This window comes from Antechinus flavipes, chromosome 2 (assembly GCF_016432865.1).
Source record: "Antechinus flavipes isolate AdamAnt ecotype Samford, QLD, Australia chromosome 2, AdamAnt_v2, whole genome shotgun sequence".
NCBI lineage: Eukaryota > Metazoa > Chordata > Mammalia > Dasyuromorphia > Dasyuridae > Antechinus > Antechinus flavipes.
The window spans coordinates 524,414,523-524,434,959 of record NC_067399.1 but is presented as its reverse complement, the minus strand read 5'-3'; the positions used below and the strand labels follow the sequence as shown (position 1 = coordinate 524,434,959).

Here is a 20,437-nt window from a genome sequence, read left to right as displayed (position 1 = left end):
AGTAAAACTCTATCATGATTCTGTTTGGCTTTAACTATCAACTCTCCCTTAAGGTATTAGCATCTTCTTATCTTGGAGAATTATTTTGATTATTCTTTTACATAGTTGTGCTGGTGGATATAAATGGAAGAGATGGAAATTCTGTCCGTCAGGGTTGTCTTGGTATGATAGTAGACTAGTATAACTGTATTGCAGGGTTGAGTTAGCAAAGTAATATCAAATGACATAATATATGTGAAGTTCTTTGAAAACCTTAAAATGGTATTTATAATAATCTGTTTTGGGTTTTGTAATTACAGCTTGGTCATGGTCTTCTAGGTTGTCCCCCAAAGTTTAACTTGGAATTTGTGAATTTGATCTTTAAAAAAAAAATATGTTGTTAACTATTTCAATCAAATTGGGTTCCTTTGTAATTCTATGTAATTTGATTTGATTTAGTGCATTTTAAAACATTCTAAGAAGGAGGTCCACAGGCTATACTTGACATAAATCCATTGATTCACGATAAAATAAATAGCTTAAGTACCTGTTTCTAGAATGGAATTTAAAAAATGCTATCACTTCAGAGGACTTTTAAAATCAGTCTTTGTTAAATTTTAAGTCACAAGTATCTTAATTTTATTTAAACTCTTTTTATAGTTCTTAAATTTATTGATTAAATAACATTTATTTTATAAAATTCATAGCTTCAAATTTAAATATTTGTACTGATTTTTATCATACTGCACTATTAATAAAGTTTAGAACATTTTAGCATAATAAGATTAGACATTGTAAATACCCAGATAATATGATTTAGTGTGGCAGTTTTCTTTTTATATGCAGCATTTTCATAATACATGTGAGGCATAAAAGTAAATCTAATGGATAAAGTAAGTTGAAACTATTTAAAGTATTATGTGAAAGCCCCTTTTTAGTAATATTTATGGAAGATAATCCCACTATTAGATGTAAAAATTTAATTCCAACACTTGAAAAATTAGTTAATATTAATTGTAAATTAATATATAATCATAAATAGTAGTATGAATGATATTGTCTTCAAAGAAATTAATCTAATTATTATTTTGCCTTATAGTTTGCCAGGGTTTGGATACCTGATCCTGAGGAAGTCTGGAAATCAGCAGAGTTGCTCAAAGATTATAAACCTGGAGATAAAGTGCTTCAGCTACGCCTGGAGGGAGGCCAGGTAATGTTTTCTTTTTTTCTTCACCAGTCTGTAGGCTTTGGGTACTCTGATGTTTACTAGTTGTGTTATATTGGACGAGTCTTTTATCTGCATCTTCTTTCTTCTCACCTATGAAATGAGTAGGTTGGACTATTACAGATAATCTGAAAAGATTTTCTAAGCTATAAATTCCAAGATATTATGTTGAAGAGGAGAAATACCAGAAACTAAAGATTGTCATTAAGCTTGGAGGAGAGACCACAGTGTACTTAACTTAGGTTTGGAGTTTTACCTTTTGGTTCGATGTTATTTTTTTGTCTTTAGATTGATAGATAGTTAGCAAGTTATCTTTGCCAATGTAGTATACATGAAATATGAATAATCCAGAATAGCAGGAAATCAAAAATATTATATTTATTTGGGATCCTTTATATTAATTTTGCTTACATTGATGCTAACATTGATATATAATATACACTATTTAAAACTGGGTGACTAGAGGAAACCACCCCAGGTTTAGATATTTATGCCAATCAACCTACACATCTCTCTTGAAGATTTACTATGTGAAAGGCACTGTAGAAAATATAAAGCATTGATGTTATGATTTTTCCATTCAAAGAATATGTAGTCTTGGGGAAATTAAACAGATGCATAAAAAAAAAACTAATATATAAAAAGTTTCAAAATGCAGAAGTATATGGTTGATTGCCAATTGAATTTTATAAAGCTGATTAGTACTATGGAAATTCATGGGGAGGAAAAGACTGTGGATTTAAGATTGGGTAATATTAAATAGATAAAGAGTGAAATGTTCTCAGCAGATAGAATGGTTTGAACAAAAGCATAAGAGGCAGGAAACCACAAGATGCATTTGGCTTCATGTCTTACTAGTTCTACCAACTTTCCATCATGTCAAAAGGTGCCAGGAATAGGCATTCTCATATTAGAAATAAATAAGGATTGAAGCAGTAGATGACTTCCATCAGTAGTAATAAGTTAGAAATAGAGGCATATTTTGTCTTTATTTGAATAATCCATACAAGTGTTGTCTCTTCAAATTTTAGGATTTGGAATATCGCCTAGATCCAAAGACAAAGGAGCTGCCTCACTTACGAAATCCTGATATCCTTGTGGGTGAAAATGACCTCACAGCTCTCAGCTATCTTCATGAACCTGCTGTGCTCCATAATCTCAGAGTCCGTTTTATTGATTCCAAGCTTATTTATACCTATTGTGGTAAGTGTATGTCCCAGAATATCAGGTGAAATATCTGTTTTCATAAAACCATGAAACATGTTAGGCCTATTATATTTATATATACTAAAATATATATTATATATGTTATAAGGTAGTCTTAATTGTTTTATTCAGTCATATCACATCGTATTGTGAGTAACTTCTTGAAGTTACATAATTTTTACAGAATATGTCTCAAAAATCTTAATGCAATTTTAAATTAATTGACTTTAGAAACTTAAATAATTGTTTAATTTCAGTAGGTTAAATAAACGAGGGGGAGGGGAAGAGCATTATGAAATAGCTTAAATACATTAGGAAAACTTAAATCTTAAATTAAGCTTTAATAGCTAAAACTGCACTCAGACTTTGGGACATCCTACCTAGTGCTTTGTCATTCTGGTCTATAGTATCTAACTCTGATTATCTTTGTTATCTTTCTTCAGCTACTGTATATGATTTTTCTCCATTGTTAACTACTTTCCTATGACCTCTCCCCCATTAATCTTCAGAGAAACTTAAAATAGTCCTAGAACTTCCATTCTCTTCTTTCTGTGTCCACTGCCTTAGTGTACTTTTTTCAGCTTTCATCCTTAATAAAGAAGATTAATAATAATAAAGAAGAAGAATAATTACCATCTGGTAATGAATCACCCACATGGCCTTAGCCAGACATGTTAATGCCAGAGACAGGTGCTCTCAAACAAACTTTTTGTGATACATTTTGTGAAAATAACATAAGGAGTAATTAAGACATTCAGTATTGCAGAAGGGGAAATTATTTACTATTGAGTGGGTAGTTATTGTGGGTGGATATTCATAATGTAATCTATCTAGTTCCTTCCTATTTTAAATAATTATTCTTGCTAACCAGATGCTAATTTTGGTTGTTTCTAGCTGTTCAATGGGTGCAGGTTGCGTTATGATTGTCAGGGTCTAAAACATAATAATTTCCTTTTAGTTAAAGCTCTGGGCTATCTTTTCTTCTTCGTTCTCATTACACCCTTGGATTTCATGATACCCTTTCCGTCCATGTATCAACCATCAAAAGGATGGAAAAGAAGGCTTGTACTGAAGTGGTCACAATGGAAATAGAGAAGAGATATTGGATTTAGAGATCATTACTGTGGTAGAATTGATTTATCTTGGTAATTGATTAGATATGAGAAGACAGAAGAGTAAAAGTCAAAGATAGAACAAAATAGTATGAATCATATCTAAGCGATAATGGATCTTTTCTATAATATGCCTGTTATGAAGTCATAAAGGTCTACATAAAGATCTCCAATAAAAGGAAACTCACTGACTTCTACTCAGATAATAGAACAAGATTTTATTATGTGACCATCACATACCACGTACTGTCCTTGAAGATAAGAATACAAAAATAAAATTAAGACAGACCCTGCCCACAAGGAGCTTACAATCTATAGGTGTATATGACATATTCACTGTTTTTAAAAAAAGGCTATGTGCAAAATATGCAGTGGTGGGTTGAGGGAAGGGGGATGTAGAAGGAGAAACAACTCATAGAAATCAAGCAAAAGCCTTTGATCATGGGGAAATTCTTGAGCCTTCCACAGGAGCTTTTAAGAGAAGTTGGAGTTTCAGGTGATGAAAGATATCTATACAAAGGAAACAATTGATAGACTGTCACTTATGGGAGAAATTGAATGTCAGTTTAGTTAAAATGTAACATGAATATGGAAGAGTAATCACCTTGAAAAGATGGGCTTTAAATACCAAACAGAAGAGGAAATGGGGGTCACTGGAGTTTCTCAAGTAGAGGAATTACATACAAGGTGAAATCTGCATTGTAGAAATGTCAGTTTAGTAGCTTTGCTAAAGACAGATGGGTGAGAGAAGAGTCTGTTCAGATGGAGACCAATTAAGGAACTACTGCACTCAGTCCAGTTCAGAGATGATTGTATGCACTAGGGTGGTTAAGATATAAGGAGAGAGAGGATTTTAAAACAGATTTTCACATGACTGATAATGAAGAGTCAAGGTTGATTTCTGTATCACAAAACTTGATTACGTGAAGAATGGTAATATTGTTGATAGAAATAAGAAACTTAGGAGGGGTGGAAGCTCATTTTACTTTTGTAGAGCGCTAATTATTAGAAAATTTGCTTTATATCTTACTAAACTCTACTGCTTTCTTTTTTCTACTCATTGCTCCTGCTCTATTTTTTGCTAACAAACAAATTGTCTTCTGTATCATAGGCCTTCAAATACTGAAAGATAGCTAGTTTGTCTCCTCCTAAGTCATCTATTTTCCTGAGAAAAACATCTCTGTTCCTTCAAGCATTTACATATGACATATTTTTCAGTTCTCTATCCTTTTCTGAACATAGTTTGTTAAGCAGACAAAATAAATATGATTCCCAGAAATAGATAAAATACTTCAGCTGTGGAAGGGAATTTTTCAGTGACATTGGAACCTCCTTTGTTTTCTACATGGCTACTATAAATATAACTTTAGGTCACGTGACATTTTGGCTCTCATGTTATATCAACATATAATGCAATCTTGATCTTCAGTTTTTTCATATGTGTGTACCTTATTTTGTCATCATGGTATATTATAAATTCCCTGGGGTCAAGGATACTTTTTATCCTTTTTTTTAAAAAAGAGAAAACAGTGTGATAAAAATAGAAAGGGTTGAGATTGGGATAAGGAACCTAAGTTTGAATCCTATCTCTGGCTCTTACCAGTTATAGGACCGTAGACAAATCCCTTAATATCTGTGGATCTTAATTTCTTCATCTGGAAAGTTGAATTAATAATACCTGTATACTTAACTTATAAGTTGTTGATCAAATCAGATGAGGCTATATTACATATTTATCTATATATGCAGCTATAATATATATGTACACATATATAGACATATGTCTGTATGTATGCATGTATATTTATAATGCTTTTCATACCTTAAAATGCTTATGTTAAATACTGATCCTTAGTGCCCAGGACAGTTCTCTGGGCACATAGTAGGTGGTCACCATAAACTTGTTGGTTAATTATTCTTCTATATATTATATGTGTGTGAATGTGTGTGTGTATGTATATATTAAGGAAAACTATATTATGGAGAAATGGTCAATGAGATGAAGAATTACTGGGAATTACTTCCATTTCAGGTGTCTGTAATATATTAATATCTAAGAGAGGAAAGGAAGTTGCTTAGAATTCTCAAAGTAACTTCAGTTGCAATATTGCCAAACTCTAAGAGCCCTGATAACACTAGTTGCTTAGATGTCAGTGATTCAATCAATAAGCATTTATTAAGTTCTGCTCTGTATTAGATAATGTGCTAAGCATTGATTGAAATACAAAGAATAAAACAATTGCATATCTTAAGGGGAAGGCAAAAAGTATATTCACACACATATATAGATATAGATATATGCATAATAAACAAAGAAAATAAATACAAATCAATAAAAATAATTAAATATAAAGTAGTTTGAGAGAAAACTATAAGGAACAGAGGAGAACAGAAATTACTTTGTCTGGAAGGTGAGCTAAATCTTGAAGTAAGAGAAATTCTCTAGAAGATGTAGCAAAAAAGGACAACAAGTAGGAATAGAAAGACAGGAAGAGAGCTGGGAGAGAACAATACCAAGAAAACCTAGAGAGGAGAGAGGAACATAGTGAATGATAGTGCCCAGTACTTCATATAGATAAAGAATTAGGAGGACTGAGAAAATGTTACTGATAATTATTAGTTATTAAGTTATTGACATTAAAGTATCAATTAGTATTAAGTAATTGGTTATTAAGAGGTCATTGTTAATTTTTGAGAGAACAATTTCAGTTAAATGAAGAGATCAGAAATCAGATTACAAAATTTAGAAATGAGAAGAGGGTATTAGACAACTAGTATAGAAGACTTACTTTCTCAAGAGAAGAGATAAATAGAATGGTACCTAGTAGGGACGGTCATATCAAATAGGATTTTTTTTTAAGTTAAGGCAGCAGGGAGTGAGCTATTTGAGGGAGATAATGAAGATTAGAGAGAAATTAGAGATAATAATGAGGGGCAGTCTGCTAGAGAATATAGGAGGGGATTGAATCAAAGATACATGTTTAAGGGTTTGCCTTGGCAAAGAGAAAGGCTATCTTTTAATGTGAGACTGAATGAAGGAGGAAATAGTGGAGGAAGATGTCTGAATGGTAGATGGAGGAGGGAAGAAGAAAGCGTCATCAGCAAATATCTTCAATTTTTTTTTTTTCGCTAGAAAGCAGGATTTTCAGTTGAGAGGATGTGTAATGGGGAGTGACATGGAGGGTTTCTCCGGAGCAGGGGTCCTCAAACTACGGCCCGCAGGCCAGATGCAGCAGCTGAGGACAATTGTCCCCTCATCCAGGGCTATGAAGTTTCTTTATTTAAAGGCCCACAAAAGTTTTTGTTTTACTATAGTCCAGCCCTCCAACAGTCTGAGGAACAGTGAATTGGCTCCCTATTTAAAAAGTTTGAGGACCCCTGTTCTAGAGAGTATAATGTGAGAGACAACTACTATGTTAAAGAGGCTTTAAAAGCTAAATAGAAGAATTGATAACTTTGTTTTCCCTCCTGGAGGCAATAGAGGATCTAACAATGACATTGTTAGATCTGAGATTAATTACTATCATTTTAGTAGAGTGGTGTTACATTGGATGTATATCAGATTCCAAGGTAAAAATGGCAAAATTCTACATCCAATTAATTGGGGATGAGAGAGAGCTGAGTCAAGAATAATATCAAGGTTATAAATTTGAGAGATTGGGATAATGATGGTTGGTATCTTCAACAGAAGTAGAGAAATTTGGAAGAAGAATCAGAGGGTTTTTTTTGCTTCTTTTTGGTTTTTCTTTTTTCTTCCTTTCTTTCTTGGGGGCAAGATAATGAGTTTTGTTTTAACATTAAACATGTAGAATTTGAGATATCTATAGGACACCCAGCTCAAAATGTCCATTAAACAGTTTATGATGTAAGATTGGAACTCAGTCTATAGAACAATAAATCAGCTGCTTAGACATAATTAAACCCATAGGAGCTGATAATATCACTAAAGGAAACAGTATAATGAAAGAATGAATAAAGGCTCAGGCAGGGTACAGCTTTAGGATGTACTCACAGTTAGGGATCAGTGATTTTACTACTAGCAAAGTAGACTTAGAAAGATAATGAGAAGAGTAGAGTATCAGGAAAACTGAGGGAAAAGAGAACATTCAGAGAGAGGATAGTTAACAATTTCAAATGCAGGTAAGAGATTCAGAATAAAAAGACACCATCATTTAAGAGACTTCAGGTAACTTTGGAAAAGAGCATTATTTTGGTTGAGTGGTAAAGTCAAAAAGCATGTTGCACGTCTAATCAACAGCTCATGAATAGGAAAGGAAAAGGAGAACCACTAGTTAGAATAAAATCCAGAGCTATTAGGAAATAGATGGGTAGTGAAGTAGTAGGACAAGGAATTCAAAAGTAGAGAAGAATATAGAATTGAAGATTGAGAAAGGATGATTTGTAGTCTGAGAAAGTATTGATTAGAGCTCTCTCAGCTAAGAATAATTTTAAGAAGGGTTGAGACATAAGGAAAAATGGAATGATGGGAGCTATGATCAGAGTCATGTCAGAGTTAGGTTTTTTTAGTTAATGAATTAATTTCTTTTTGGGAGGTTGAATTGAATACAAAATTTAAAACAAAATAGAAAAAATAAAGAAAAGAAAAATAAAAATAAAACAAAATATTATCATGTGTCCAGCATAACATCAAGGATGATTCAAATATATAACAATAAATTTTCATTTCAAGAAAGCATATATAATAATGAAAGAGATATGTCCACTTCTTCTTTGCTTCCTTGTAGGTTAGGTTGTTCTTTAGTTCTCTGCTATGCATTTTACTTTATTCTTTTCCCCCTCTTTCATCCTCCCTTTCCCTTAAGCAGACTAAGCACAGATATATTTATATATACATATATATATATAACTGTGTGTACATATATATTTATATATTCATACCCACCCACAGACCCACACAATATGTGTGTATATATATATATATATATATATATACCCATACATAGATTTACATGCATAATATCCACATATACTCACATAAATACATTTAAAAATTGCATATAATATATATTTTACCCACATGGAAATATGCATCTAAAACAATATTAATGTGGCTGACATACAGTGTATATTTCACTCTTGATTGAGTCTTCAAGTTTGAATTTTGTCTTAAGATAAATGATTTCTAGCCCTACTGTTTTTGTCCTAACTCTAGTCCCCATTCTTTTTTTTTTTTTTAAATAACTTTTAATTGACAGTACATATGCATGGGTAATTTTTTTTACAATATTATCCCTTGCACTCACTTCTGTTCCAACTTTTCCCTTCTCTCCCTCTACCCCCTCCCTTAGATGGCAGGCAGTCTTATACATATTAAATATATTATAGTATATCCTTGATATAATATATGTGTGTAGAACCGAACAGTTCTCTTGTTGCACAGGAAGAATTGGATTCAGAAGGTAAAAATAACCTGAAAAGAAAAACAAAAATGCAAACAGTCCACACTCATTTCCCAGTGTTCCTTCTCTGGGTGTAGCTGATTCTGTCCATCATTGAGTAATTGGAATCTAGTCCCCATTCTTGTAGTGTTTGTGTATATCTCTTTTTTTCCTATCTCTATTAACTTTTCTACTAATTCTTCTCTTTAATTTGCCTTGTAATTATGTAACCTTCCCCCATCCATTTCCTCCTTTGTCAGAATTTTTCATCAGGGAAATAAAATACTTGGAGAAATGATGAGATGAATCACTCCTGAAGAGTGTGACCATCCTTATGTGAAACTGAAACAAGGTAGAGAAATAGGTCATGTCATTTAAGGAAACTGAGGAATTTGGGGAGTAAGGAATTTGAGTTGCTAATATTCAAGTATCAAGGCAGAATTTGGGGGAATAAATGAAGACAGTAAATCATGTAGTGAACTTCTTAAGTAAAGAAGAGTAGGAGAGCTAGAAGCTGTTTTTTAACAGTTTTCATTATCTAAATTGGGTGGAAATTTTTAATGAATTCAATTTCAAAGGCAGAAAGGTTGCTGAATGGTGATGGTAAAAGAGAATCCAAAAGACAGTACAGGGCAAGGAGTACTCTAAGTATTATATAAGCTACAGAACATAATTATGTAAGCAAGGAATATTCCAAATCTGGTTATGTAAGCTTTATAGGAATACAGAATTTTGTCAGAAATCATATATTTAAGGAATCATTCAGGAGATATAGATCCCTATATATTGTACTTTCTCTAGAGTTCCTTTTCTTTTTAGGCTTTAAACTCTTTTCAACTCTTTCCAAGTAATGTTATATGACTGAGTCTTTCTGTTTGTTGCTCTACATTTTATCTTCTCATCTTATTTCTCTCACCATGACTTCGTCAAGATATTTGAAACTTGTCTTGAGTGTGCTAAGAAAGAAACAGACCCATTTATCTATGGAGGAAATGTGGATTGGTTCAAACCTTTTAGCAATGGGACTAACTGTCAGGGCACAAGATCTAGTTTCATACATTATGTGCATAAATGCACATTTAAGCACATTGTTAAATCACATTTAATAAATTGTGATTTTGCAAACAGTCCACACTCATTTCCCAGTGTTCCTTCTCTGGGTGTAGGCCAGTCATATAATTTTGACTGCCAAGCATCATGAAATTCAATTGTAATTTTATACAAATAATACAGATAAGGAAGGAATCAATGTTACTGTTGATCTTTCTTCTACTAGCCTTTTTCAGAATCTACCAGTATCATCATGTGCTATGTGCTTCATTTTCTTTTGCAGGTATTGTTTTAGTAGCTATAAACCCTTATGAACAGTTACCTATCTATGGCGAAGATATCATTAATGCATATAGTGGCCAGAACATGGGAGATATGGATCCTCACATCTTTGCTGTGGCAGAAGAGGCTTATAAACAGATGGCCAGGTGAGGGGAAGATGAATTTATCTTGTTTCATTTGTTGTAATCATTTCCTTCATTCCCAGAAGGCAAGCAATTTAAAGAAAGAACACCAGACTGGCAATCAGAACATCTGGAGAGAAGATTTGAAAATATCTGGTTTTGATCAGAGAGCTTTAGATCAAGAAAGTACTTCTGAGGTCACTTAAGCCCAGACGTCTCATTTTATAAATGAAGAAATTGAGGTTTGAAGAGGTACAGGGACTTTCTTTATATGCAAGAATATATTTTTGTTTGAATTCAGGGGATAGAAACCCATAACATGTGACTGGGTCTATACTATATATGAATTTTAAATGATTTAGTACCCAATCACTAGAATATGGAAATAGTGGCCATGTTTCCATCTCCATGTCCATAATTCTGGAAAGGGCTTAATCAGAGCACTAAGCCCAGAATGGAATTTTCACATTCAAAAAATACTTATTTATCAAGTGCCTTTTATTATATGTTCAAAAATGTTTATTTATTTATATATTTATTTATTTATCAAGTGCCTATTATATATCAGACACCACACACTAAGCACTAGGGATTAAAAGACAAATCCAAAACCAGTTCTTAGCTTTTCTCAAGTACCTGTTATTTTTCATGTTTACATAAATATCAGCTCTCCATGTCTACCTTAAGGCAAATCTTAAGGACTGAATTACGTCCTTTTAATCATGAAAGGAATTGCCTCATTATCTAAAGTTTAGAGATTCTGTTTTAATAAATCTGTGCCAAATTAGCATCTGAGTGTATGAAAAAGTACTTTTATTAAGCACCAACTTTGTGATAAACACTGTACTAGGCACTAAGATAAAATCAGCCATATAAATTGAATACATACAAAGTCACAGGCTTGGTACTAGATTAATTTTATTGTATTGAAGAGATATAAAACTATACACAAGTACAAATTTTAATTATGATACTATGCTGCTTCTTGTTTTGCACAAGTCCATGTTATCTTTTTTTTAAAAAAAACTTTATTTATAATTTTTCTTTTGCTGAGGCAACTGGAGTTAAGTGACTTGCCCAAGGTCACACAGCTAGGAAGTATTAAAGGTCTGAGGCCAGATTTGAACTCAGGTCCTCCTGACTTCAGGGCTGGTGCTCTATTCACTGTGCCATTAACTGTCCCAAGTCCATAATATCTTTTAAAAGTATTAGACAAATAGGAATCAATAAAAATTGTAGGAAGGTTAAAAAAAAGGAAGAGGGATTTATTTGTATCACTGTTTGTGATACCAGATTATGCCTATAAAAAAGGTTATAATAACGAATGATCAAAAAAATAAGAGTAGTATAAGTGACAGACTGTCAGGTTTGGAGTCAGGAAGTCCTGGCAGTAGGACCATAGGCAAATTATTTCCTTTTCTCAGTGCCTCAGCAAACTCTGCAAGACTACAAATTATGGATGACTTGATTTGCATTGATGGGGGGGGGGGGGGACGTGGTTCATATCATGATTTCCCTGAACCAAAAAAATCAAAATCCTGATCCTCTCCCACCTCTTCCTCCAAGAATCATCTATTTATGCATGTGCACTTCTGTTCTACAACCCACATGTCTGAGCTTTCAAGTGGTTTAGAATTTCTGTCCATTTATAGGATGAGTTTTGGACCTTTGAGCCAAGGTAGTGAGTCGTGAGTACCTTGTACACTAAGGAGGCTTGTACACCAAAGAGTATGAGCTTTGCTGGAACAGTTTGCTTTTCAAAGAGGAATTTGGAGCAAAAGACTCCCCCAAAAAAGTTTTGAAAAATGTTTATGTGAAGGAATAAAAAGACTTCTTTGAATATATAGGTGTCTAAGTTGAAGCTTTATCCTTAACATTATTACTGGTAGTCACTTGATACTCATCTTTCTCAGTTTTCTTTCCTTAGATGTTTATTTTGAAATTTTTAAAGAGCTTTCTTTAACATCACCTTTGCAAAATAATAAAATAAATATTATTCCTATTTAACAAGTGAGGAAACTGAGATTCAGAGAGATTCATTTGCTTGACCTCAATCACAAAAAATGTGTTAGAACAAGGATTCAAAATTAGATCTTCTAACTATCACTACTACTAATTATAGTAATAACAGTTATTATCTATATAGCACCTTAACTCCTTGATAATCTGATACTATTAGATAACCATTTGAACAATACATTCATGGGATAGTTTTTTAAGTCTAATAAATACCTCGTGATCTGTTAACTTTGAACTGTAACTTGCAGATTTGACAGAAAGTTGATATTAGTCTTTGAAATAGATGTTTCCTTCCTAGATTATAGAAACAATGGAATGAGCATTTTATAATTTTGTAAGTCTAGTGAGAAAAGTCCTGGAGAGGGCTAGTCTCAGATCTGTTACTGAAGATCTATGTAATTTTCCACAAGATACTTAACATCTGTCATAATTTTCTTAATTATGAAATAGGATAGTAGCAATTGCCCTCTCTACTTCACAAATGAGATCATAGAAACGAGAGCATATTGAAATGCAATACTGAAAACATTCACTATTATTGGATCTTTTTCCTAGTGCCTTTGTTCCATTGTGGTTTTTCATTTAATTTAACTACTACTGACATTTACTTAGGAGCTTGGTTTGTAGAGATGTGTCATTTTGTTTTATTTTGTTACATAGTTCCTGAGTTTGTTCTCTTGTATGTCTACTTGGTTGTATTAATAGTTAATTACCCATTGTAACCTTTTGTTGCAGGGACTGTGGTTTTTATGGAATGTGATAAAAAACAAATCCATTACCTTGTTTATTCAACTAGACACTTAATTGTATATACAAGATGATAATGAGAATGTATTTGTCATTATAAACTCGATGGTATATTCACAGAAAAAGTTAAATACTATTGGAAATTAGTATTCAAATTCAGAAATTGATCTTATAGCTGTGCAGTAAGCTTCTCTGTAGCTAAGCAGTGACCTAATCTTTAATCTCTAGAGAATTTTTGTTTCCATTTACTGACTATTCTTCATAGCTCTCCAGAGTACAATCTATCACAGTTAACAGCCTGTACCAACTGTGATATTTTTTCATTATACTGTATATTCATTTGTCTCCCACAAAAAGACAACACACCAAATGGGTTATGTATGATTTTTGTTCCCTGTTTCTGGACTTGTTTTCTGGATTTGATTGACCATTTTAGTGAACCTAATTGCAGGGAAAGCTAAAGCCCCTCCAATAGGATTATTGAGAATGACAAAATTCAGTCCCCAGAAGGACCCAACATTAACTACTACTGGAATGAGTGGTTGTCACCATTCATTAATCACAATTTTTAAAGAAGGGCATATTAAAGCCAAATTTCCTTGAGGATACTACTAGAAATTTATTTCAATCAAAATTATTTTATATTAATATAGACATATAACCTATTGAAATTTTAGGATATATAATAAGCAAGGCAAACTCTTTAGATGCTCTTCAATAGTGAGAAGTAAAGAGGTCTCATTTATCTTTTTAATTCTTGATTGGCAGAAGGGAGTTTGATTCCTAACAAGACGAGTAGTATAACTTTCCTGTTATAATGGAGAATGACATTTCTCTACAATTAATATAGTAAAGAACTCTTACATATATTGCCTAGTTTTAGCTTTCTAGCGCATTGATTATAGCCTGGAAAACAAAACTATATAATAATAATAATAATAATAATTAACAGCACTTATTTTGTACCAATCACTCTGTTAAGAAGTTTATAATTATTCTCTCACTTGGTCTTCATAACAAACCTGGGAGGATAATGTAAAGATTCATTAAGGCAGAGAGGAATGTGGCAGAGAATTCTAGCCAAAGACTCTTAGCTAAAGCATTGACCATTTTATCTTGGTTCAAAGGGCCAGTGGCTCAGCAGGGCAGCTGTAAGATATCCATTCCAAACACAGAAAGCAAGTTGTGAACCCCGAACTCTGGCAAAATAGGTGGCACTAGGTAAAACAGTCCAGTGAAAAAAGCATGTAGTATTACCAGCCCAAGTATGAAAAGTTAGTGAGAGGCTCTTGTCCTCCTACAAAAAAAGTTTGAAACAATCTCGCCTAGGAGCAGAGCTCAACTTTTTAAAATGAGCAAAAAAGCAAAAAGAATTTTGGCCACAGACATGATTGTAGGGAAAATCAGAACATAAACTCAAAAAAGGACAGCAATGGCAAAATGCCTGTATTTTTTTTTAATTATAGCTTTTTATTTACAAAATGTATGCATGGGTAATTTTTCAGCATTGATCCTTGCAAAACCTTCTGTTCCAACTTCCCCCCAACCCCCTTTCCCAGATAGCAGGTAGACCAATACATGTTAAATATGTTAAAGTATATGTTAAATACAATATATGTATACATATACATTTTATTCTTCCAGATGAATCAAACTTAGAAATAAGATAAAAATAACCTGCAAGAAAAACAAAAATGCAAATGGACAAAAACAGAAGGAGTGGAAATGCTATGTTGTGATCCATACCCATTTCCCATAGTTCTTTCACTGAATATAGCTGGTTCATCTTATTGTTGAAGAGGGCCACTTCCATCAGAATTGATCATCATATAGTATTGTTGTTGAAGTATATAGTGATATCCTGGTTCTGCTCATCTCACTCAGCATTAGTTCATGTAAGTCTCTCCAAGCCTCTCTGAAATCATCCTGCTAATCATTTCTTATGGAACAATAATATTCCATAACATTCATATACCACAACTTATTCAGCCATTCTCCAATTGACGGGCATCCATTCAATTTCCAGTTTCTGGCCACTACAAAGAGAATTGCCACAAACATTTTTGCACATACAGGTCCCTTTCCCTTCTTTAAGATCTCTTTGGGATATAAGCCCAGTAGTAACACTGCTGGATCAAAGGGAATGCACAGTTTGATAACTTTTTGAGCATGGTTCCAAATTGTTTTCCAGGATGGTTCGATAAAATACCTATATGTTAAGCCTCAAAAGGGAATATGAACCACTCTCAAACTCAAAAGGTCCTTTTGGAAGAATTTGGAAAGGATTTTAAAAATCAAGTAAGAGAGATTGAAAAAAAAAATAAGAAAAAGAAATGAGAGCTATGCAAGAGAATTATGAAAGCCTGAGAAGAGCCAATAGCTTGGAAAAGGAAGCATAGAAATTGATGGAAGAAAACAACACCTTAAAAAATATGATGAAATGGAAAAACAAAACAAAACAAAACTCCTTAAAAATAAAATTGGTGAAATGGGAAAAAATCCACTGAACAAACAAATCCTTTAAAATTGGCCAAATGGGAAAGAAGGTTAAAAAAGCCAAAGAAAATAATTCATTAAAAATTAAAATTGGATAAATAGAAATGAATGAGTCAATGAGACATCAAGAATCAATCAAATAAGTCCCCAAAATGAAAAAAAAAATAGAAGAAAACATAAAATACCTCATTGAAAACAACAAATCTAGAAAATAGATCCTGGAGATTTACTTTACTAATTACTGATTTTTTACTAAAATTATGAATAATTTACTTATTAGACTACTTGAAAACCATGATCAGAAAGAATCTGGACAACATCTTTCTAGTTATCAAGGAAAATAGCCTTAAAAAAGAAGGTAAAATAGTTATTGAAAGAATCTGCTGATCACTTCTTGAAGGAGATCTCAAAATGAAAACTATAGTGTAGTTAAATTCTAGAATTAGTTGATCAAGGAGGAACTATTTCAAGCAGCTAGAAAGAAACAATTCAGATTTCAAGGAGTTACAATCAGAATTCCCTACAACCCAGTATTTTCCATGTTAAAAGATCAGAAGGCTTGGAATATACTATTGCAGAAAGCAAAGGAGCTTGAACTACAATCAATCAACTATCCAGTAAAACTGAGTATTATCTTTCAAGGGAAAAAATATTCAATGAAATAAAGGATTTTCAGTTATTGCTGATGAAAATACCAGAAAATCAAAAAATTTGACTCGAAGAGAATCATAAAAAGCAAATAGGAAAGAGAAAAAAAATTTTTTTAATGTTAAAATGTGTACATTCCTACATGGGAAGATGATACTTGTAACTCTTGAACTATCGTTGTCAGGGTAGTATACCAAGACAGAGGCTATGGGTATAAATTGACTTTAATGTGATGACATGGAAAAGAAATTAAGGGATGAAAAAAGAATTGTAATGGGAAAAGAGGAAAGGGGAGATAAAATGAAGTAAATTATATCACATAAAGAGCCACAAAAGACCTATTACAGTAGAGGAAAAGGAAGATGATGAGATGAGTTTTGTTTGAACTTTTAATCTCATCAGATTTGGCTCAAAGAGGGTTTGGTATAGAAACTTGTCTCATCCTATAGAGAAATAGAATTGGAAAAGGTGGGAGACTGATAGAAGGGAATACAGAATTAGAAGAGGAAAGGGGTGGACTGATAAAAGAGCAGATCTAGGCAAGTGGTATTTGAAACAAAACACTGGTGAGTAGGGAAAGGATGAAAGGAGAGAGAGAAAATTATAAACTGGGAAAAATAGGATGAGGGAAGTACAGAGTTAGTAATCTTAACTGTGACTGTGAACAGGATGAGTTCTCCCATAAAATGGAGGCAGTTAGCAGAGGAGATTAAAAGCCAGAATCTTAAAATATGTTGTTTCCAAGAAACGTATTTGAAATAGAGAGATACATGTGGAGTAAAGGTAAAATCCTGGAGCAGAATATATTATGCTTCAGCTGAAGTAAGAAAAGCAGAGGTAGCAACCCTGATCTCAAACCAAGCAGAAGCAAAAATAGATCTAATTAAAAGAGTTAAGGAAGGAAACTACCTCTCGCTAAAGGGTACCATATATAATGAAGTAACATCAATAGTAAACATATATGCATGAATCAAGTAATATTCATCAAGAATCAAGTATTCAGCTTTTTAGTAAAGTAGAAAGAAATAGCAAAACTAGTGGAGGATCTCAGCCTGTCTCTTTCAGAACTAGATAGGCAATATGATAGTAAATTTAGAGAATACACTAAAAGCAACCAGAAACAATTGAAAAAATTTAGCAAAGTTGTAGGATATAAAATTAAACATTTTGACATGTTACCAACAAAGCCCATCAGCAAGAAATATAAAGAGAAATCCCATTTAAAATTACTGTAGGCAGTATAAAATATCTTAATCTGTCTGCCTAGGTAAACCCATGAATACTATTACAAAATACTTTTCACACAAATAAAATTGTCTAAATAGTTGGGAAAATATCAATTGTGCATGGGTAGACCAAGCTAATTAAAAGCATTTAAATTTTTATTATTATTATTATTACTTATAAGGAATTTCTAGATTTTTTTCAGTAGTATTTGTAGAACTATTTTGGTAATAAATACAGTAATTTCTGTATTGTGATATAAATTCTGATTCAGAATGCATACTAATGTTATCCTGAATTCTTTCTATATAAAAATAGGGCTAGTACTGGTATGAGAAAATAAACTAAAGGCTACAAAATACTGTTAACAATTTTTTTCCAGAAGCTACATTCTTTTTTGCTGGAATATTTTATAAATATTAAAAAGTAAGGTAACCAAAGAGATACTAAAGAAGGAAAAGGGACCTGTATGTGCCAAAATGTTTGTGTAAGGCCCTTTTTGTAGTGGTGAGAAGCTGGAAAATGAATGGATGCCCATCAGTTGGAGAATGGTTGAGTAAATTGTGGTATATGAATGTTATGGGATATTATTGTTCTGTAAGAAATGACCAGCAGGATGAATACAGAGAGGATTGGCGAGACTTACATGAACTGATGCTAAGTGAAATGAGCAGAACCAGGAGATCATTATATACCTCAACAACGATACTATATGAGGATGTATTCTGATGGAAATGGATTTCTTTAACAAAGAGAAGATCTTAATGAGAAAAAAATGTAAAGGAACATGATCTATTCCTGTCAAACCTAAAAATATATTATAAAACAGAAGTCTTCAAAACATCAAAACAGTTTGGTATTGATTAAGAAATATATAGTGGATAGTGGAACAGATTAAGTTCACAAGATACAGTCAACGACTATAGTAATATCATGTTTGATAAATCCAAAGACTCCAGCTTCTGGGATAAGAACTCAATATTTGACAAAAATTGCTGGGAAAACTGGAAAATAGTATGGCAAAAACTAGGCATTGAATAACATTTTGAAATGGGTTCATGATTTAGACATAAAAGGTGATACTATAAGCAATTTAGTATAAGAAAGGATAGTCTGTCAAATCAGTGAAGAGAGGAATTTATGACCAAAGAACTAGAGAATATTATGAAATGCAAAAATGGAAAATTTTGATTATATTCGATTAAAAACAGGTTGCACAAACAAAATCAAATGTAGCCAAGTTTAAAAGTGAAGCAGAAAGCTTGGGAAACAACTTTTAAAAGACACGGTTTCTGATAAAAGACTCATTTCTAAAATATATAGAGAACTGAGCCAAATTTATAAGAATACTTATCATTGACATCAAATGGTCAAAAGATATGAACAGATAATTTTCAGAAGAAGAAATTAAGCATTTCTAGTCATATGGAAAATATTCTAAATAGCTATTGATTGAGAAATGCAAATTAAGACAACCACTTTACACATCTCAGATTGACCAAGATGACGGAAAAAGATAATGATAAATGTTGTCAGGGTTTGTGGGAAAATTGGGACACTAATGAATTGTTGATGGAGTTATGAAATGATCCAACTATTCTGGAGAGCAGTTTGGAACTATGTTCAAAAGGTTACCAAAATGCATATCGATTCAGCTTTCTCACTATTGGATCTTTATCACAAAGAGATCATAAAAGAAGAGAAAGGTTTGTAGCAGCCCTTTTTTGTAGTGGGAAAGAACTGGAAATTGAGTGAATACCCATCACTTGTGAAATGGCTGAGTAAATTGTAGTATTTGATTGTAATGGAATATGCTATAAGAAATGATGAGCAAGCTGATTTCAGAAAAGTCTGGAAAGATTTACATGAACTGAATCTGGATGAAGTAAGAACCAGGAGAACATTGTGCATAACAACAAGATTATGTGATGAACAACTGTGATGGACTTGGCTCTTCTCAACCATGTGATAATTAAAGACAATTCCAATAGACTTGGGATGGAAAATGCCATCTGCATCCAGCAAAAGAACAATGGAGATTGAATGTGGATCGAAGAATAGTATTTTAACCATTTTTGTTTGCTTTTTCTTGTTGTTTTCCCCTTGCATGGAAAAAGAAAAGGAGCTGCCTAATGAGGCCAATATGTATTCACAGGGAACTGATTAAGTTTTTTGTACAGCTAATGGATGCAAAGATAGGTAACTGAGCATAAATACAAAAGAGTAGCCCAGTCCTCTCAGGATTGTGAGGAATATTGAAACCCATAATGAGTAAACATTGACAATGCATGCTAAGGATACCCAAAAAGTGTGCTTTTAGTTAAATGGGGAATAAGAGAAGGATTAAACAAGGAATAAGCTCCCTGCTAAGGATATATGGAATCATGAAATGGCTAATGTTGAGAAGGCTGAACTTGTCAACTCTTATTTCACTTTTATTTTCTCTCCCAAGAAGAATGAACTTTGGGCAGAGAAGATTTGAGCAGACATGACTAACAAGGAGTAGAAAGGCAAAATAGGGGAGGATTTAGGCACCATCTGCCGATTCTTAATAAGTTCAAGTGACTTAGACAAAATATATCCTAGGAGTGAACTTGGATATGGAACCATTATATCTAAGTTGGCGAATGTGTATGCCTGTATACCTGTATGTGTACATGTATCCATAAACATATATTCCTAGATGTGTATATGTGGCATTTGTTGTATATGACTATGAGCCATAGTTTCTCCCTGAGCATCCATTTCTCAGCACCATTTGTCTATTGAACATTTTTAGAACTAATTTTATTACATATAAGAAATTGACACAGGGCCATCCAGCATTCTGTGCCCTCATCATAGAAGTTGTGCTCTATGAGCAGAATTCAATTATCTCAGAAGAAATGCAACATGTACAAAGTTGAAGAATCTACCCCAAATGTTCAT

At 32.8% G+C, this 20,437-nt stretch overlaps 1 protein-coding gene across 1 annotated transcript in view; it reads left to right on the top strand.

Annotated features, from left to right (window-relative positions):
• Nucleotides 1-20,437, top strand: part of MYO5A (myosin VA) — a 214,556-nt gene that overhangs the window by 67,607 nt on the left and 126,512 nt on the right. Inside the window, exons 2-4 of the mRNA XM_051980670.1 lie at nucleotides 1,079-1,189; nucleotides 2,236-2,407; nucleotides 10,255-10,399. Of these exons, the coding sequence (XP_051836630.1) occupies nucleotides 1,079-1,189; nucleotides 2,236-2,407; nucleotides 10,255-10,399 (428 nt within the window). The remainder of the gene's footprint in view (nucleotides 1-1,078; nucleotides 1,190-2,235; nucleotides 2,408-10,254; nucleotides 10,400-20,437) is intronic.